General features: G+C 41.2%; 1 protein-coding gene and 1 long non-coding RNA gene across 4 annotated transcripts in view; one reads left to right on the top strand and one right to left on the bottom strand.

The window, feature by feature from the left end:
• Nucleotides 1-19770, bottom strand: part of LOC100976160 (SAP domain-containing ribonucleoprotein) — an 80240-nt gene that overhangs the window by 41867 nt on the left and 18603 nt on the right. For all 3 annotated transcript variants that reach the window (XR_004665675.3, XM_063593039.1, XM_008959699.4), the window contains 6 exons: nt 11194-11293; nt 8425-8471; nt 8133-8200; nt 3593-3644; nt 2378-2451; nt 1931-1959 (listed from right to left, as the gene is read on the bottom strand). Coding sequence is in view for 2 of the 3 variants with exons in the window: in XM_063593039.1 (XP_063449109.1) it covers nt 1931-1959; nt 2378-2451; nt 3593-3644; nt 8133-8200; nt 8425-8471; nt 11194-11293 (370 nt within the window). In the remaining variant the exon portion in view is untranslated. The remainder of the gene's footprint in view (nt 1-1930; nt 1960-2377; nt 2452-3592; nt 3645-8132; nt 8201-8424; nt 8472-11193; nt 11294-19770) is intronic.
• Nucleotides 1-19770, top strand: part of LOC103784261 (uncharacterized) — a 97886-nt gene that overhangs the window by 63198 nt on the left and 14918 nt on the right. The gene's annotated exons all lie outside the window — the stretch shown is intronic.

Here is a 19770-nt window from a genome sequence, read left to right as displayed (position 1 = left end):
GTGGAGCAATCTCTGCTCACTGCAAGCTCCGCTTCCCACGTTCAAGCACTTCTCCTGCCTCAGCCTCCCAAATAGCTGGAATTACAGACGCGCAACACCACACCCAGCTTTTTTTTTTTTTTTTTTTTTTGTATTTTTAGTAGAGAAGTATTTCGCCATGTTGGCCAGGCTGGTCTCAAACTCCTGACCTTAAGCAATCCACCTGCCTTGGCCTCCCAAAGTGCTGGGACTACAGGTGTGAACCACCGTGCCCAGCCTGTCCTTTTTTTAAATTCTGAGACAGGATCTTGCTCTGTCACCCAGGCTAGAGTGTCATGGCAAGATCACACTCACTGCCAGCCTTGACCTCCCAGGCTTAAGAGATACTCCCACCCCAGCGCCCCAAGTAGCTGGGACTACAAACGCCTGCCACCATGTCTAGTTAATTTTTTAATTTTTTGTAGAAACAAGGTGTCACTTTGTTTCCCAAGCTAGTTTCCAACTCCTGGGTTCAACTGATCCTCCCGGCTTGGCATCCCAAAGTGCTGGGATTACAGGCGTGAGCCATCACACCCAGCCGTTTCTTAAAAATAATAACTATTTCAGGCTCGGCACACCTGTAATCCCACCATTTTGGGAGGCAGAGGTGAGTGGATCACTTGAGGTTAGGAGTTCAAGACCAGCCTGGCCAACACAGTGAAACCTGTCTCTACTAAAAATACAAAAATTAGCTGGGTATGGTGTCACGCACCTGTGGTCCCAGCTACTCAGGAGGCTGAGGCAGGAAAATAGCTTGAACCTGGGAGGCAGAGGTTGCAGTGAACCAGATCACGTCCCTGCACTCCAGCATGGGTGACAGAGCAAGACTGTGTCTCAAAAAATAGTAATAATTTCCTCTAATTCATTACAAAAGTGATACATATTCATTGTATGGATTTTAATAACACAGACAAGCAAAAAGAAATAAATCATTCAAAATTCCACCAACCAGAGATAAGAGTATTAACAATTTAGAATACAGTCGTCCCTCCATTTCCTCAGGGGATTGGATCCAAACCCACCCCTCCAGCTGATACCAAAATCCACCACAATCAAGTCCTGCAGCAGATATAAGCTGCTCCTCCATATCTGCAGGTTTCACATCCCAAGAATACTGTATTTCTGAACCGCATTTGGTTATGGTGAACCCTCAGATACAGACAGCAAACTGTATTTATTGAAAAAAAAAAAAAATCCAAGTATAAGTGGACCTGTGCAGTTCAAACCTTGCTGAAGTGTCTACTATGTATCCTTCCAAGCTTTTTTCCTATCTATACATGCACTCTTACATGACTAAAATGGGAACGTACTGTTAATATAATTTTGCAACTTTTTTCATTAATATCTCTGATAAATCTTTCAATATTATTTCAGCACAGTAGTCTGCTATACCATGGCACACATTTAATAACTAATTCTCTGTTGTACAGTTGGTTGTTTCCAGTTATTGATCACTATAAATAATGCTGTGATAATCCCTGAGGCTAAGTCTTTATGCACATTCAAGACTATTTCCTTATACGTTCCTAGAAGTAAAACTGTTAAGGTAGAAGATATTCTTTTCTCTTTTATCACTTATAATAGCCAGTATAACACTGGATAGTATGCAATAATTTTATGCAGTTGAGACCCCAGAATAAGTAAGCAAAGTACTAGAGAAACTTCTTTGAAGATGTTCAAGAAAAGACAGACAAATGTTGGCACTTCCTATCCTCTCATAACATTCAGTATCTCTCTTAATTGCCCAGGAAGGCCTAAGTATAATTTTACCTAAAGTAGGAGATGAATGTTACAATCTCTTAAGAGTTTCTACAGCTAGCAAATTTACCTTATTTTGGAGAAATGAAACCTGTTATACCAGAAAAGAAAGAATAAAAAAGTAACTTTCTCAGAAGTATCTCTGTACTCTTACCTTTTGTTGGAACTGAAGAAATCCCAAACCTGAAGAAGGAAAAACAAACTAAATTTTAGGAAGCTGTTCACACTCCTGGTTGTCTGTCTCCGTGTCAAGTATACATATGACACTTCTTGCTTGTGATCTCAAGCCTTGCAATCATTAGCTAATTCTAACAACCCCATGAAAGAGGTTCAGAAATTAAGCTAAAAGGAAGCCTTATCAGAATTAGTAGTAGTCAGTTCCTGGCTTTAACTGTTACAAAAACCCTTCTCAATAAAGCTCAATTTATAGCTACTATAACCAAATCAGTAGACATGTTCTGAATAGGGTCAAAAAAGTGTTCATATCCTTCAGCAAGCCTCTATTCTACTTAAAATCAACAATTATACCTAAAAGCTAGGATCACACATCTTCATCTTTACAACACCCCTATCAGAGGCCCAAAAGGCTGGGGACACTCACCTAGCTGCCCGAGCAGCTTTCTTACTCTCCAAGCTCACAGGTACATTGAATCGTTCAGCCCTCTTCTGCATTCTCTAAGTAAAAATAGACAAAAGGGAGAAAAAAAAGTCAATTTATGGTTTAAGAAAGTCAGTCAGAGGTAGGTATCTTTAAAAAAAAAAAAAAAAAAAAAAAGAGTCTCACTCTGTCCCCCAGCCTGGAGTGCAGTGGCATGATCTCGGCTCACTGCAACCTCAGCCTCCTGGGTTCGAGCGATTCTCGTGGCTCAGCCTCTTAAGTAGCTGGGATTACAGGACTGTGCCACTGTGCCCAGCTAATTTTTGTGCTTTTAGTAGAAATGAGATTTCACCATGATGGCCAGGCTGATATTGAACTCCTGGCCTCAAGTGAACTGCCCACCTCAGCCTCCTAAACTGCTGGGATTACAAGTGTGAGCCACCTGGCCCAGCCAAAGGTAGGTATCTTAAAAACATCAGAAGTAATTTCTTAGGGTCTAAACTGAAAATACTGACAATCCTAGAAGATATCAGGTTGTGTCCATGCTAGGACTTAACGGCCCTTCCCAGAAAGCAAACAAAAAAAGACTATTATTAGATGCCCTCAAAAACAAAGGGGAGAAATAAAGTAAAACCTACATTATGCATGAAGCCAAGAAGTCAAAAGCTATGTTTGGCTGACCTTTGAAAAGTGATCAAAGGAATAGATTGGTTCCAACACCAATGGTATTCTTTCAGTTAGAAATGAGGCAGCATTGTTTTATGCCATTCTAAAAGAGTTTAATAATTCTCTACTTTGCAAGTATGATACTGAACACAAGATCTCAAATGGAACCTGGTTTCACAGTCCTGCACCACAGAAACCAGAGAAATTTCAATCTCAGCTACTGGCCAGTAGCAACATAAGAGTCACATCTACCAATACATTTTCAAGGTACAATCCTCCTAAATCTAATCCTAGGTTTGAAAACATCTCAAAGAGAGTCACTGTTAAGACCATAATATTACATATAAAAAGACTACAACTTCAAGAATGACTACCCCTACGCCAGCCAAATATTTTCCAAAGAGTAGCTGGCAGTGAAACGTATCAACACCAAAATCTGCCAATACTGATTTTCTGCCTGTGAATAAATTTTAGAGGATGATGCAGATATAATAAAGGGTAAGAGGGAGAGAGAAATGTAGAGACTGTTCTACTAGGGAGCAGAATACCTACCTCAGTCTGTGGTATTTCAGATGTAATTTTCACCACTTTCTTCTCTGCTGCCCTAGAAAAGAAAGAGATTTTTTTAAATGAGAAAACTGATATTCTAAACCACAACCTCAGAAATGTGTAAGAATTCACCTGAGTCACCATTCTCTGCCCTGTTATCTCTCTGCCACCCCCTAAGCCAAAGAAACATGAAGTCCACTAGAGCTTTGGTTCCTTTAACTGTCATCTATTGAGAGGGAAGAGTTCAAATAACAAACTAAGCTTCTTTAGCTAAAGTATAATAAAGAAATAAGGAAAGAAGTCTGGTTAAATATACTGGGCTGAAGGGAAACACTCAAAGGACACCAGAAACCATCTCATTTGCTTTTAGGAACTTTTCAATTTACTTTTTTTTTTTTCTGAGACGGAGTTTTGCTCGTCGCCCAGGCTGGAGTGCAATGGCGCGATCTCAGCTCACTGCAACCTCCACCTCCTGGGTTCAAGAGATTCTCCTGCCTCAACCTCCTGAGTAGCTGGAATTACAGGCACCTGCCACCACGCCCAGCTAATTTTTGTATTTTTAGTAGAGATAGGATTTCACCATGTTGGCCAGGCTAGTCACGAACTCCTGGCCTCAAGTGATCCACCCGCCTCGGCCTCCCAAAATGCTGGGATTACAGGCATCAGCCACCGAGCCCAGCCTTTAATTTACTTTTGAACTAATGAGTAACCCTCCAATCCTCCTTTAAGTACCACCTCCCAATGTTCATCACAACAATTAGTAAGTACTCTACAAGGTCTGGTTTCCTTCTTTTAAAAATCCCTTATTTCTCCCATGGGGAATGTAGCTCTAGCTGGAACAGTCAAAGTGAAATAAATAAAAATGCCAAAGAAGGTAGGAAGAAAAAAGTCTAAGGGGAGTTTGAATTAGGAAAACATGGTAAGCTAGTGGTCAAAGGTTTAAGAGAAAACAAAAGAGGGGGGACCACAGGGGCGGGAGACAAAGTTCGGAAGTACCCACGATAAATGGAAGGGCATTAACCCTCCACCAAACAACTCCCATAAAACTGTGGGTCATAACCAGTCTCATTAAGGTCCCTCATTTAGAGACATGGGCAGCTTTTGTTCCAATATCCTGGACACTTTTCCCATTTGATGCCCTGAAAGGTAGTAATGGTTTAATGACATTTTCAGAGGAAGCAATTCTGGAATAAGAACTTACTCTCTTCCACCCTTTTATTGGAAATCCCTGGACTGAAGACAAGCAATGGGTGCCCCCTGCTGACTATAACGAAGTCCTACAATATGTAACCGCTTTAGCTGGTTGAGGGTGGGGAATTAAACTAGAAACAGGTATATTTTTGGAGAACTTCAGGCCAAAGATGAAGAAGGGGATCTCCTTTTAAATAGTCAAGGAATCTAAACTAGCCCTGGCTATTCTGACGTTTAAAGAAATTTCTAAACGCTTCCCATTTCCTTGCCATCCTTCCCTAACCTTGTCTTATAATTTAGGCACAAAAGGCTAAAGTTTAATGTTTTACTTGAAATCCAATGCCATCAAGAAAGCAGTACTCTCCATCAACCCCAGTGTAATGACTTCCTCCCCATTACCATTCTGAAGCACAGTCAATGCAGTGCACACCATGGCAGAAAGGGAACCCCAGACGGGAAGTTTCCTTCCATTCTATTACAATTCCCTTAGGCAACTAAACTCAAGCGCAATAAACAAACATCAAATTCTGGGATGCATGGGAAATTTCCATTCTTCACTGAGAAATTTCTCTCCTACCCAATCACATAAACAACATTCCCTGAAATACAGAGACCCAGAATCTTTTTGTACATACTTCAGTCTAACCACAACTATCCTCTAAAAATCAAAAACGATCACCCCACCCACTTCAATTTCCTTGTTTCAAAATTCATTAATAGAATTAAAGCCCCCTGAACAGAATGCACATTTTAAATATTCTATGAATAATGAACTTCAAACTTTCGAACCTCTATTTTTTAACCCACAGAAGCCAATTATCATGGTATTCACTTGATCTTCTTTCTTGTTCCAGAAATCCCCATAACATTTCTATTTTAAAGCTATCTCACAAAGTCATTTTTTCAAGGCACTATATCTAATTATAAACATCTTATGATGGAAAGATAACTAAATGGCTTTAGAAAGTAGTATTTGATAGGCTGGAAAGTAGTATTTGATAGGCAGGTGATTACTGGCTCACACCTGTAATCCCAGCACTTTGGGAGGCCAAGGCAGGTGGATCGCTTTGAGCTCAAGAGTTTGAGACCAGCCTGGCAAACACGGCGAAACCCCATCTCTACAAAAAATACAAAAAAAGAGCTGGGTGTAGTGGCTCGTGCCTGTAGTCCCAGCTACTCAGGAGGCTGAAGCTGGAGGACTGCTTGAGCCAGGAAACGGAGGTTGCAGTGAGCCAAGATTGTGCCACTGCACTCCAGCCTGGACAACGGAGTGAGACCCTGTCTCAAAAATAAATAAATAAAGGGATATTTGACAAAAATCTATCAAGATGTTAAATGTACATCCTCTGTGATGCAGCAAATCCACTGCTAGGAATTTACCCTGTGGGTATACTTGTGAGTATAAATAATTAGAAAAGGACACGCAGAACTACATTTTTTTTTAATGAATAATCTAAATGTCCATCAACAGAAGACTGGTGAAATAAATTACTGTTTATCCATAGAATGCAATACTATTAAATGCTAGAAAGAACAAGGTTCTAAGTTGATAACTAGTAAATCTGGGTGATAGGTAGATGAGAGTCTATTACACTAGTCGAACTTTTGTATATACTTGTAATTTCCCATAATAAGCTAAACAAAAAGAGACCACTTCCTAGGATAATTATCCTGACTTTACAGGGTCTACTGAGGATAAAATGAAAGTACATGTAAAACATTCAGAACAATGCCTAGCATATAACTCTTAAGAACAATGCCTAGCATATAACTAACACTTACATAAGAAAATGATGATATAAAAAATTTCCAGATGTGAAAAAAAATCAAGAGTGTGCACAGTGTGTGTATACGTGTATCTATATATACACATACATACATATACACATGTACAGACCCCATATATAAAATCTTCCAAAAGTATGTACTGTTCTAAAAACCTCAGTAAAGTCAGATCTGAGAATGGATACAAAGGGTACTTAATTTTTAATTGATATACTCCACTATGTACTGACTTTTTACTTGTAAATACACTGCCTTTTATAATTAAATGCACTAACACAGCTATGAGGAACAAAAATGTTCAAAGTTTAGGACTCAACGGCTCTTAATGTACTATAGTACAAAATGGCCAGACATTTGTGGAAAAAGCCCCAAATTAAAGATGTTTAGGATCACCCTTGTGGAACAGTTTAAACAAATCAAGATCTACTTTCCATTCTAGCACTTTGTCCTCCCCTCCTCCACTGTAAATCAGAAAGCAAGAGAGAACAGAGTGCTACTTCAGAAACATAACCTCTAACCAACACCCTCCTCCCTTACAAAACTCCTTTATATAGAGTGTCACACTTTTTTTTTTTTTTTTCCGAGACAGCTCTGGCTCCCAGGCTGGAGTGCAGTGCCACAGTCTCGGCTCACTGCAACCTCCACCTCCCAGGTTCAAGCAATTCTCCTGCCTCAGCCTCCCAAGTAGCTGGGATTACAGGTGCCCTCCACCACGCCCAACTAATTTTTGTATTTTTAGAAGAGACAGGGTTTCACCATCTTGGCCAGGCTGGTCTTGAACTCCTGACCTCATAATCCACCCACCTCGGCCTCCCAAAGTGCTGGGATTACAAGTGTGTGCCACCGTGCCTGGCCTCAGTTTTACACTTTTCCAGAAAAGTGCAAAACTCTTATGAACAGTTAACAGAATGGGCCGGGCACGGTGGCTCACACCTGTAATCCCAGCACTTTGGGAGGCCAAGGCAGACGGATCATTTGAGGTCAGGAGTTCAAAACCAGCCTGGCCAACATGGTAAAACCCTGTCTCTACTAAAAATACAAAAATCAGTCGGGCAGTAGTGGCACACACCTATAATCCCAGCTACTCGGGAGGCTGAGGCAGGAGAATTGCTTGAGCCTGGGAAGCAGAAGTTACGGTGAGCCAAGATCACGCCACTGCACTCCAGTCTGGGCAACAGAGTGAGATCCTGTCTCAAAAAAAAAAAAAAGTTAACAGAGTTTACACAGTTTTACACTGTATACAGAATTGTACAGATTCTCTATAGAGTAACAGAATAATCTATTATGGTGACCCTACAAAAGAACAACAAAGGCTAGGAGAATTAAACTATGTCTGGTCTTGAAGTCACCTGGTCCTAATTACCTATTACATAACTCAGAGACAATTTGCTTTACTTCACTGGGACCAAGTACTTTGAAGTAGTCCCTTCTAAAAAACAAAAAAATGACCTAATCAGAAAGGAAAAGGCCAATGGGAACATGTAAGAGGTAAACAAAGTTAAACATTAAATACATTAAGAAAAGAGCTGCCTGCTCTGTACTCAGATTATAAAAAAGGGATAATTACACATCAACAGTTTTTTCAGGGGGTTCTTCCTCTTTGACAGGGAGCTCAATGGGCTTTGTTTCTTCTTCCTAAAACCAAATGAAACAAGGTGGTTAACATAAATCTAAAGAATAAATATCTATCAAAAGAAGAACATCAGAACTCCAAAATAAACCAGTCTCTCAGAACCTTCATACCCATCTTATGCTCCCCTAATAAATTTACATCTAAGTCCTCCAATGACTGATGTTAAAGCAATGTGGCCAAAGCAGTGGCACATTACCAGAGACTAACCTTACTCTATCCAACTCACCTCTGTTTCATCTCCCAGTACATCTTCTTCATTTGCCTCCTCTTCAGCTAAAGAATATTAAAATATTCAGGTCAAGCCCTGCTACAAAACCATCTTGATCACTTACCAAGGTTAAAATTATAATCACTTTGCTTTCCCCCAAAAAATCCAACAGTGAAGGCAGAAACTGATGCACATAACATCTGCTACATCTGGAGAAGATAAAACCAGATTTCTACCTAACATTAATTACAAATGTGAACTCCAGTTGGACTGAAGAACTAAATGTGAAGTCAAACTAGAGAATTAATTTTAAAAGTAATGTTGGGCCAGGCACCGTGGCTCTCTGTAATCCCAGCAATCTGGGAGGCAGAGGCGGGTGGATCGTTTGAACCTAGGAGTTCAAGCGACCAGCTTGGGGAACACAGCGAAACCCCGTCTTTACAAAAAACATAAAAAATTAGCTGGGTGTGGGGGTGTGCGCCTATAGTCTTAGCTACTGGGGAGGCTGAAGTGGGAACATTACTTGAACCCAGAAGGCAGAGGTTGCAGTGAGCTGAGATCATGTCACTGCACTCCAGCCTGGGTGACAGAGCAAGACCCAGTCTTGAATAACAAACAAAAAAAGTATGTGGAAAAGTATCTTTGAGATTTAGTGGTGGGGAAAGATTTGTTTAAAAGAAAAACAACCCAGAACCAAAAGTAAGAAGTGAAAAATTGAAGATTTTTCAAAACTAAGTACTTCTACTTAAGGATAGCACAAAGAAACTTAAAAGACAAATGACAAGACATTTGTTTTTGTTGAGACAGTCTTACTCTGTCGCCCAGATGAAGTGCAATGGCACAATCACAGCTCCCTGCAGCCTCCCCCTCCTGGGCTCAAGGGATCCTTCTGCCTTAGCCTCCCAAGTAGGTAGGACTACAGGTGCACATCACCACACCCAGCTAATTTTATTATTTTTCTTAGAGATGGGATCTCACTATGCTGCCCAGACTGGTCTCAAACTCCAGGCCTCAAGAGATCATACCACCTTAGCCTCCCAAAGTGCTGAGTTACAGGCATGAACCACCCCGCACAGCCAAAGAAGATATTTGTGCCTAAAATCAACAAAAGAATAGTTATTAGAATATAAAAGAAATGCCTGCAAGCCAACAGGCAAATTATGGGAACCTCAACAGAAAAATGGGCAAAGAAGAAACCCAAAGAATTGTGAAATGTTTAAACTTTTTTCATGGAGAACATAAAACAGCCAACAAATTAGCAAAACTTGGGCCACTTGATAGGACAGTGCCAAGTTTAGGTTTGTGAAGATACAAGAACCCTTATGTACTAGTAATGAGATTGTAGATCTACAGAGCAATTCTGGAAAATAATTTGGGAGTCCTTAGTCACATTAAGTATATATTTATGAATATTAATTAGCAATACCATTCTTGGGCATATACCCTAAAAAGACTTTCACAGGAACATAAGAGCATAAAATAAGTAGTTCATAATAATATACTATATACTATTAGTATATAGGATATAGTATACTATATCCTACAGGTTAAGCATCACCAATCTGAAAATTCAAAACCTAAAATGCTCCTAAATCTAAAACTTTCTGAAGGCTGATATGATACAAGTGGAAAACCCCACACCTAACCTCATGCAATGGGTCACAGTCAAAACTTTGTTTCATGTACAAAATTATTTTAAATACTGTATAAAACTACTTTCAGTTATGTGGATAAGAAACAAATAAATTTTGTGTTTAGGCTTGGATCTCACCCCCAAGATATCTCATTATATATATACACAAATATTCCAAAATCCGAAAAAACTAAAATCTGAAACACTTCTAGTCCCAAGCATTTCAAATATATAACACTCAACCCATAGTATAATATATACTATATACTATTATATACATATAGTATACTATAAGTAGTATCACTTATAGTAGCAGAGGCTTGGTGGCAATAAAATTTTCTGTCACCGAGTGAATTAAGTAAAATGTGTGGTTATCCATCATTGAATGTTATGCAGGAATTAGAATCAACAGACTAGATAACTACACAGTCACATTCCACATGGACGCATCTTTAAAAAAAAAAAAAACACAATACTTAGTGAAAAAAATGAGAAATAAAGCAAGGCTATGGCCAGTTATGTAATTACCAATTATATAAATGAAAACATTCTACAAAACAACACTACATAGTTTACCAGGAAAAAGACCAAAAAAATACATTCAAGCACATTAGAACGGGTGCCTAAATGGGTTGGGGAGAAAGTGAAATGAGGAATAGAAATAAAAGGGAATACGTAAATAAAAATTAGATAGAGAACTTGTACAACCTAAGATGTAGGTTGTACAAGATGGCTGGGCGCGGTGGCTCACAACTGTAATCCCAGCACTTTGGGAGGCTGAGGCGGGTGGCTCACCTGAGGTCAGGAATTCTAGACCAGCCCAACCAATATGGTGAAACCCCGTCTCTACTAAAAATACAAAAATCAGCCAGGCGTGGTGGTGCCCGCCTGTAGTCCCAGCTGCTTGGGAGGCTGAGACAGGAGAATTGGTTGAACCCGGGAGACAGAGGTTGCAATGAGCTGAAACTGCGTCACTGCACTCCAGCCTGGGCAACAGAGCAAGACTCCATCTCAAAAAAAAAAAAAAGAGTTTTCTTGATGCCGTTAATTAAGAGCTTACATTGCTAATGACCTGAAAAAAAAAAGAAATATTTTCAGTGTCAAAGCCTGAAAATCCCCTCACTCACATCACTCCGCCTCCACAAAGTACTCACCATGTTCTTCAAGATATGCCTGGAGTCTGTGGATAAGATCTTGCTTTATTCCCTTGGTCTCCAAACCACGAGCAAGACATTCTTGCTTTAGTTCAGCAAGCTGAGGGGAAAAAAATAAAACTTTTCCTTAGTTAACAGGATGAACACCAGTGAATAAAATGGTAGTTCCCACAAGGAAAAGAAAAAAGGAAAATGAAGTTCCATCCCAAATTACTGCCCTTAATTCTACCAAGGCTCTAGGTCCACAAAGATGATCCATTTTCCTCTAACGATATTCAATATACAAGAGGAACTGCCTAACAGATGCTGAAGAATAAACATCACACTTTAATAAAAAACCTCATCTATTTGTATACCTACTAACTGTCACAAATCTCTAGTTATTTCTAAATATTCTGAGGGGGAAAAAGGTTTTTTTCTTAAGACTACTATGGCAGCCAGCATATTGGAAGAATGAACCTTCAAGTAGAAAATCCAATGATCTAAAAGCAGATTCTCCTTACCACTTATTATCCCAGATCCGTTATTACAATCTACTATATACATGCATACAGGTCTAACCACCATAGAATTAGGTAGATGCATTAGCTAATGTGAACAATGAATTGATTAAAGGATCTGTGTCAAAATGGGAAGAAATATCTAATGGCATACCATAGAGTTCTGCTGAAGATTTAACTTATCTAAAGATATAAAAGCTATGTTCATCAATTTTACAGACAATAGGAGGAAGGAGAATTGATGGATTATTGACATAACTAAGCTTAAAAAATGCAACACGGAAACAGAAAAAAAAAAAAAAACACTTCTTCAGGACTAATAATAAGCCAAAACAAAGACTCAATTTAGTAGGAATAAGGTATACATATAAATTCCTACACTTAGATTCAAAACTTCAGTTATATAAAAACTGGGTAAAGGAGGATTGGCTCAATAGTAACTCAAAGGATAAAGACATCAGAATTTTAGGCAAAGAAGGTTAACAGTATGATTTGCTACCTATAAGTCATAGGTAACTGAAATATAGACTCCATAATAAACGATGTAATGGCCTTACTGGGCTCTATACTCTTATTTTACGAAGGACAACGACATGCTGACCCAGGAGAACAAGCAGGAAAGAAAGGCTCCAGAAATTCTATATGCAGATCAACACACAGATAGATCTTTGGTCTGAAAGATGACCTTTTTTGTTTTGGAGTACAGATCTATGACCAATCAGTAGAAGCTAGAAGGCAGACTCCTATAGACAAAAAATTTTACAACTATGGAGGATGCTCTGCATCTCTACGTTTTTCAGCTAGGAGAACATTTCATAATGAAAAGTGGAGAGTTTTTTAAAACATATCACAATGGCCGGGCGCGGTGGCTCACGCCTGTAATCCCAGCACTTCGGGAGGCCGAGGCGAGTGGATCACAAGGTCAGAAGATCGAGACCATCCTGGCTAACACAGTGAAACCCTGTCTCTACTAAAAATACAAAAATTAGCCAGGCGTGGTGGCAGGCGCCTGTAGTCCCAGCTACTCGGGAGGCCGAGGCAGAAGAATGGCGTGAACCCTGGAGGCGGAACTTGCAGCGAGCTGAGATCGGCCACCGGCGAAAGTGCGAGACTCCGTCTCAAAAATAAATAAATAAAATAAATAAAACATATTACAATGACTAGCAAAGCATTTAGTGAGTGGGACGGGCAGGCAGGGATGCTATGAACAGAACTGCCCAACCCAACAAGCTGAAAGCAACCTCTACTGAGGAACATGGTAGGTAATCACCCATTAAAAATTATTTTTAGGCCAGGGACAGTGGCTCACGCCTGTTATCCCACCACTTTGGGAGGCCAAGGTGGGCAGATCATCTGAGGTCAGGAGTTCAACAGTAGCCTAGCTAACATGGTGAAACCCTGTCTCTACTAAAACTACAAAACTAGACCAGGTGCGGTGGCTCACGCCTGTAATCCCAGCACTTTGGGGGGCCCAGGCAGGCAGATCAACTGAAGTCAGGAGTTCAAGACCAGCCTGGCCAACACGGTGAAACCCTGTCTCTACTAAAAATACAAATATTAGCTGGGCATGGTGGCAGGTGCTTATATTCACCCAGCTATTCAGGAGGCTGAGACAAAAGAATTGCTTAAACCTGGGAGGCGGAGGTTGCAGTGAGCCAAAATCGTGCCATTGCACTCCAGCAGGTGAAAGAGTGAGACTGTCTCAAAAAAATAAATAAAAATAAAAATATAAAATACAAAACTAGCCAGGCGTGGTGGCACATGCCTGTAATCCCAGCTATTGAGGAGGCTGAGGCAGGAGAACAGCTTGAACCTGGGACGCAGAGGTTGCAGTGAGCCGAGATCACATCATTGCGCTCCAGCCTGGATGCCAAGAACAAAATTCTGTCTCAAAAAAAAAAAAAATTATTTTTAAGGCTTTTGCCAGTTTTAAAAAAAAAAATGACTGCAGAGTGACTGGAGAGCATAGCCTCTGAAGCCAGACTACTTAGGTTTGAATTCCAGTTTTACTACTTGTAACCTTATGTGAATAACTTCACCTCTCTGTGCCTCAGTTTCCTTACTTGTGAAATGGGAATGATAACAGTACCTATTTCATAGGGTTGTTATGAAGATTAAATTTAAAAAAAAATTTTTTTTTTTTAAGACGGAGTCTTGCTCTGGTGCCCTGGCTGGAGTACAGTGGCATGATCTCGGCTCACTGCAACCTCTGCGTTCCAGGTTCAAGCAACTGTCCTGCCTCAGCCTCCTGAGTAGCTGGGATTATAGGCATGTGCCACCATGCCTGGCTAATTTTTGTATTTTTACTAGAAGCAGGGTTTTACCATGTTGACTAGGCTGGTCTCAAACTCCTGACCTCAAGTGATCCACCTGCCTTGGCCTCCCAAAGTTCTGGGATTACAGGTGTGAACCATAAATTAAAGGAAAAAAAAAAAATTTCTTGAGACGGAGTCTCGCTGTATCACCCATGCTGGAGTGCAATGGCACAACCTCAGCTCACTGCAACCTCTGCCTCCCGATTAGCTGGGACTACAGGCGCATGCCACCATGCCCAGCTAATTTTTGTATTTTTAATAGAGACGGAGTTTCACCATATTGGCCAGGCTGGTCTCGAACTCCTGACCTTGTGATCCACCTGCCTCCGCCTCCCAAAGTGTTGGGATTATAGGCATGAGCCACCGCGCCCGGCCTTAAATCAAAAATTTTATAAAGCATTTAGAACAGTGCTTGACAGCCAAAAAATGCTTTATATTTATTAAGTACTAAATCACTGGTCTCAGATTTGAGAGTTTCACAAATCAATGCATTTTTTATTTTATTTATTTTTAGAGACAGTGGTCTCGCCATGTTGCCCAGGCTGAACTTAAACTCTTGAACTCAAGAAATCCTCCCACCCGAACCTCCAGCTGGGACTACAGGTACACACCACTGTGCCCAGCTCAATGTACTTTTAAATAGGTAGGCTGATAAGGTTGCTTTTTACAATATTCCAATCAGGTCACGGAGCAATACTTTCGCAATAACAATAAAAATCAATTACTACAAAAATGAGCGTAGTGACTTGGATATAGCAGTGACATCAAACTGCTATAAAACTTTCTAAAAGCTTACACTCGGTTTTTGTATTTATCTCACTACTAACCAGGAACAGCTAGTTCATGGACCAGCACCCCGAGGACTGTGAACCACGCCTTAAGTAACATTATAAGTGATCTTTAATGTCCATTTATTAAGTAACAATCTTGATCTTGGTGGCTTATGCTTACAATTCCAGCCCCTTGTGAGGCCAAGGCGGGAGGATTGCCTGAATCCAGAAGTTTGAGACCAGCCTGGGAAACACCATGAGATGTCATCTCTATTAAAAAAAATTTTTGGTCGGGCGTGGTGGCTCACTCCTGTAATCCCAGCACTTTGAGAGGCCGAGGCAGGCGGATCATGAGGTCAGGAGATAGAGACCATCCTGGCTAGCACGGTGAAACCCCGTCTCTACTAAAAATACAAAAAAAAAAAAAAAATTAGCCGGGCACGGTGGCGGGTGCCTGTAGTCCCAGCTACTCAGGAGGCTGAGGCAGGAGAACGGCGTGAACCCGGGAGGCGGAGCTTGCAGTGAGCCGAGATCATGCCACTGTACTTCCGCCGGGGTGACAGAGCGAGACTTTGTCTCAAAAAAAAAAAAAAAATTTTTTTTTTAAGAATCTTGATCTTTCTCACACTGATACATTATTTTCTTCCCACTTCCTGGAGAACAAGTCTTTTGATTTTAATTACACTTTAAATTTTTTGTTTGTTATAAAAGTATTATGTTCACTGTAGAATAGTTAGAAAATTCTGAGAAGTTTAGAGGAAAATAAAAGTCGTATGTAATCCCAGCACTTACAGATCACTTAACATTTACATATATCATTTGTAGTGAGGCGTGAGCCACTGTGCCCAGCCTACACACAGCTTTTACATAATGTTGTATTACTTCTTTTGTTATATAGTGAGTTCTTCTCATATACTAGGACGTTATTTTAAAAGGAAAATAGACATTATTTTAAAAGGAAAATAGAGGCTGGGCATGGTGGCTCATGCCTGTAGTCCCTGCAAGTTGGAAGGCTGAGGCAGGAGGACAGCTTTGAGCCCCGGAGTTCAAGAACAGCCTGGGCAACAGAGTGAGACCCTGTTCCCATAATTTTTTTTTTTTTGAGATAGAGTTTCACTCTTGCTGCCCAGGCTGGAGTGCAATGGCGCGATCTTGGCTCACTGCAACCTCCACCTCCCGAGTTCAAGCAATTCTGCCTCAGCCCCCCGAGTAGCTGGGATTACACACATGCGCCACCATGCCTGGCTAATTTAGTGTTTTCCCATGTTGGTCAGGCTAGTCTCGAACTCTTGACCTCAGGTGATCCACCCGCCTCGGCCTCCCAAAGTGCTGGGATTACAGACGTGAGCCACCATGCCCAGCCAAATTTTTTTTTTTTAATTAGTCACACAAGGTAGCACACGCCTGTGGTCCCAGCAACTAGGGAAGCTGAGGTGGGAGGAACGCTTGAACCTGGATGGTCGAGGCTGCTATGAACTGTGATCACACCACTGTACTCCAGCCTGGGCAACACAGCAATACCTGGCCTCAAAAGAATGAATGAATGAGAAACAGATGAATAAAAACATAAAACAGCTGAAAATGATGTAATTTCTTTTTGCACATATTTCAACACAATTACATTAGCAGAACTAAAACCTTTTAAAACTTAAAATAGGAACTAACATAAAATCTTATCCCATTTTTCTAAATTGATTTGATTTGATTTGAAATGTTTTGGCTCCAACACTTTGGGAGGCTAGAGGTAGGCAGATCACTTGAGTCCAGGAGTTCGAGACCAGCCTGGGCAATATGTTGAAACCCCATCTCTACTAAAAATACAAAAACAGCCAGGCATGGTGGCATGTGCCTGTAGTCCCAGCTACTTGAGGGGCTAAAGCTGGAGGATGGCCTGAGTCCAGGAAGTCGAGGCTGCAGTGAGCCGAGATCATGCCACTGCACTCCAGCCTGGGTAACAAAGGGAGACCCTATCTCAAAACAAACAAAAAATATTTTAACAAGTATACTGAATGAATTGTATGGTACGTGAATTGTATCTCAGTAAGGCTATTGAAAAAAAAAATTAGCCGAGCATGGTCGCATGTGCCTACAGTCCCAGCTACTCAGGTGGCTGAGATGGAAAGATCACTTGGGTCTGGGAGACTGAGGCTGCAATGAGCCATGATCATGCCACTGCACTCCAGCCTGGGCAACACAGTAAGACCCTGTCCCAAGAAGAAAATAAACAAAAAAAACCAGCCAGGTAGGCACAGTGATTCACATCTGTCATCCTAGTACTTTGGGAGGTCGACGCAGGAGGATCACTTGAGCCTAGGAGTTCAAGACCAGCCTGGGCAACACAGTGAGACCCTGTCTCTCAAACAAAAAACTAGCCAGGCATGGTAGTGCACACTTGTAGTCCTAGCTACTCGGGAGGCTAAGGCAGGGGCATCACTTGAGTCCAGGAGGTTGAGGCTGCAGTAAGCCATGATCACACCACTGCACTCCAGCCTGGGCGACAGAAGGGAAACCCTGTCTCAAAAAAAAAAAAAAGAAAAAAAAACAAAAGAGTTATAGAACATTCTATAAGGATACTAACATTAATGTAAAAAATAATACACACACATCTCTGTATAATGTGTATAAACAAGATGCCTGGAGAAGAAACAGGTAAGTTAACACTGGTTGAATCTGAGAAGAGGAAGCTAGTTTGGGAAAAGTGTAGGAAAGAAACTTTTTACCATATACTCTTTTGTGAACTTGTGCATGATTACCTATTCAAAAAATTTTTTAAATCTTATTTTTCAGTATCAATAAAGCATTCTCCATTCTACCTATCCAACCCACAGAGAAAAGACATATCAACTTACCCTCATCATACATTTGACATTAATCATGCATTGCCCTGTGATTTCTATTTATTTTTATTTTGACTCAGGGTTTTGCTCTGTTGCCCAGACTGGAATGCAGCAGTGCGATCGTGGCTCACTGCAGCCTCGACCTCCTGGGTTCAAATGATCCTCCTGCCTCAGCCTCCTGTATAGCTGGGACCACAGGTGTGTGCCACCACAGCCAGCTAATTTTTTTATTTCCAGTAGAGATGAGGTCTCACTATGTTGCCCAGGCTGTTCTTAAACTCCTGGGCTCAAGTGATCCTCCTGCCTCAGCCTCCCAAAGTGTTGGTTAGGATTATAGGCATGAGCCACTGTGCCCAGCTTGCCCTGGGATTTCTTCTAGTTAACTGACCTTGAATTTTTTTTTTTTTTTTTTTTTTTGAGACTCAGTTTCACTCTTGTCACTCAGGCTGGAGTACAGTGGCACAATCTCGGCTCACTGCAACCTCCGTCTCTCCAGTTCAAGCGATTCTCCTGCTTCAGCCTCTCCAGTAGCTGGAATTACAGGCGTGCACCACCATGCCCAGCTAATTTTGTATTTTTTTAGAAGAGATGGGATTTCACCATGTTGGTCAGGCTGGTCTTGAACTCCTGATCTCAGGTGATCTTCCCGCCTCGGCCTCTCAAAGGGCTGGGATTACAGGCATGAGCTACCACACCCGGCCAAATTTTGATTAAAATAGTTTATCAGAAATCTTTTTCACGTTGGCCAGGCGCGGTGGCTCACGCCTGTAATCCCAACACTTTGGGAGTCTGAGGCGGGCGGATCACCTGAGGTCAGGAGTTCAAGACCAGCCTGGCCAACATGGTGAAACTCTGTCTCTACTAAAAATACAAAAATTAGCCAGACGTGGTGGCAGGCACCTGTAATCCCAGCTACTCGGGAGGCTGAGGCAGGAGAAGGGCTTGAGCCCGGGAGGCAGAGGTTGCAGTGAGCCAAGCCAAGACCACGCCATTGCACTCCAGCCTGGGTGATAGAGCGAGACTCCGTCTCAAAAAAAAAAGAAATCATCTTTTTCATGTTATGTCAACGTATAGTTTGTAAATTCTTTGAAGGCAGAGATGTTTTAGACCACCTATAACATATATGATGGGAACTCAAAATCCTTACAAGGAACCTAAGTGGTTGGTATTACAATTAGGCTTAAAGAAATTCAATAACTTGCTTAAATATCACACAGCTTGGCCAGGTGTGGTGGCTCATGCCTGTAATCCCAGCACTTTGGGAGGCTGAGGTGGGAGGATTGCTCAAAGCCAGGAGTTTGAGGCCAGCCCTGGGCAACACGGGTAGACTCTGTCTCTACAGAAAATTAAAAAATTAATACACAGTTCAGGTGTGGTGGTGTGCCCCTGTAGTCCCACCTACTGGGTGGGAGCAGGGGCTGAGGTGGATCACTTGAGTCCAGGAAGACTGAAGCTGCAGTGACCCCTGATTGTGCCACTACACTCCAGCCTGGGAGAAAAAGCAAGACACTGTCTCAAAAAACAAACAAACAAACAAACCACAGCTTGTAAATAGTAGGCCAATATGCCAGCTCAAGTGTCTCTGATTTATGCTCAATATTAACTGCCAAAGTCTTGGCACTTCTTTCTTTCACTCTCTCCTCCTCAGCCTCCTTGCTAGCTCTTCTTCCACCCAAACCTGTAAATATTCACTAAGATTCCTTCTTTGGGCCTCTTGTCATTCCACATATATCAAAGGCTAATTCACTTCCCGAAATCAATCAGCGGCAAAGTCTATCAGCATTATCTTTAAAATATATCCAAAATCAAACCCTTCTCACCACGGCAAATGCTACTACTCTAGTCTTTCTTTCATACAGATTATTGTCAAAATTCTTCAGCCCTTGCCTCACTATAGTTTATTCTCAACAAAGTAACAGAGTGATCTTTTGAAAATTTAAGTCAGAACATGTCACTCCTCTAGTCAAACATCATCCATTGGTTTCCTATCTCACTAAGGGTAAAAGGCTGAATCCTATCACCTAAAAGGCCCTGCAGCTTTGCCCTCCCCTACCATTACCTTATTACCATTGCTCACTCTGATAAGCCAAACTGGTCTTGTGCTATTCCTCTAACACTTTGCACATAGCTCATTCCTTCACGTCCTTCAACTCTT

Source organism: Pan paniscus, chromosome 10 (genome assembly GCF_029289425.2).
Source record: "Pan paniscus chromosome 10, NHGRI_mPanPan1-v2.0_pri, whole genome shotgun sequence".
In the NCBI taxonomy this organism is placed as follows: domain Eukaryota; kingdom Metazoa; phylum Chordata; class Mammalia; order Primates; family Hominidae; genus Pan; species Pan paniscus.
Note: the sequence above shows the minus strand (reverse complement) of the source record. Positions and strands in the feature narration are given on the sequence as shown.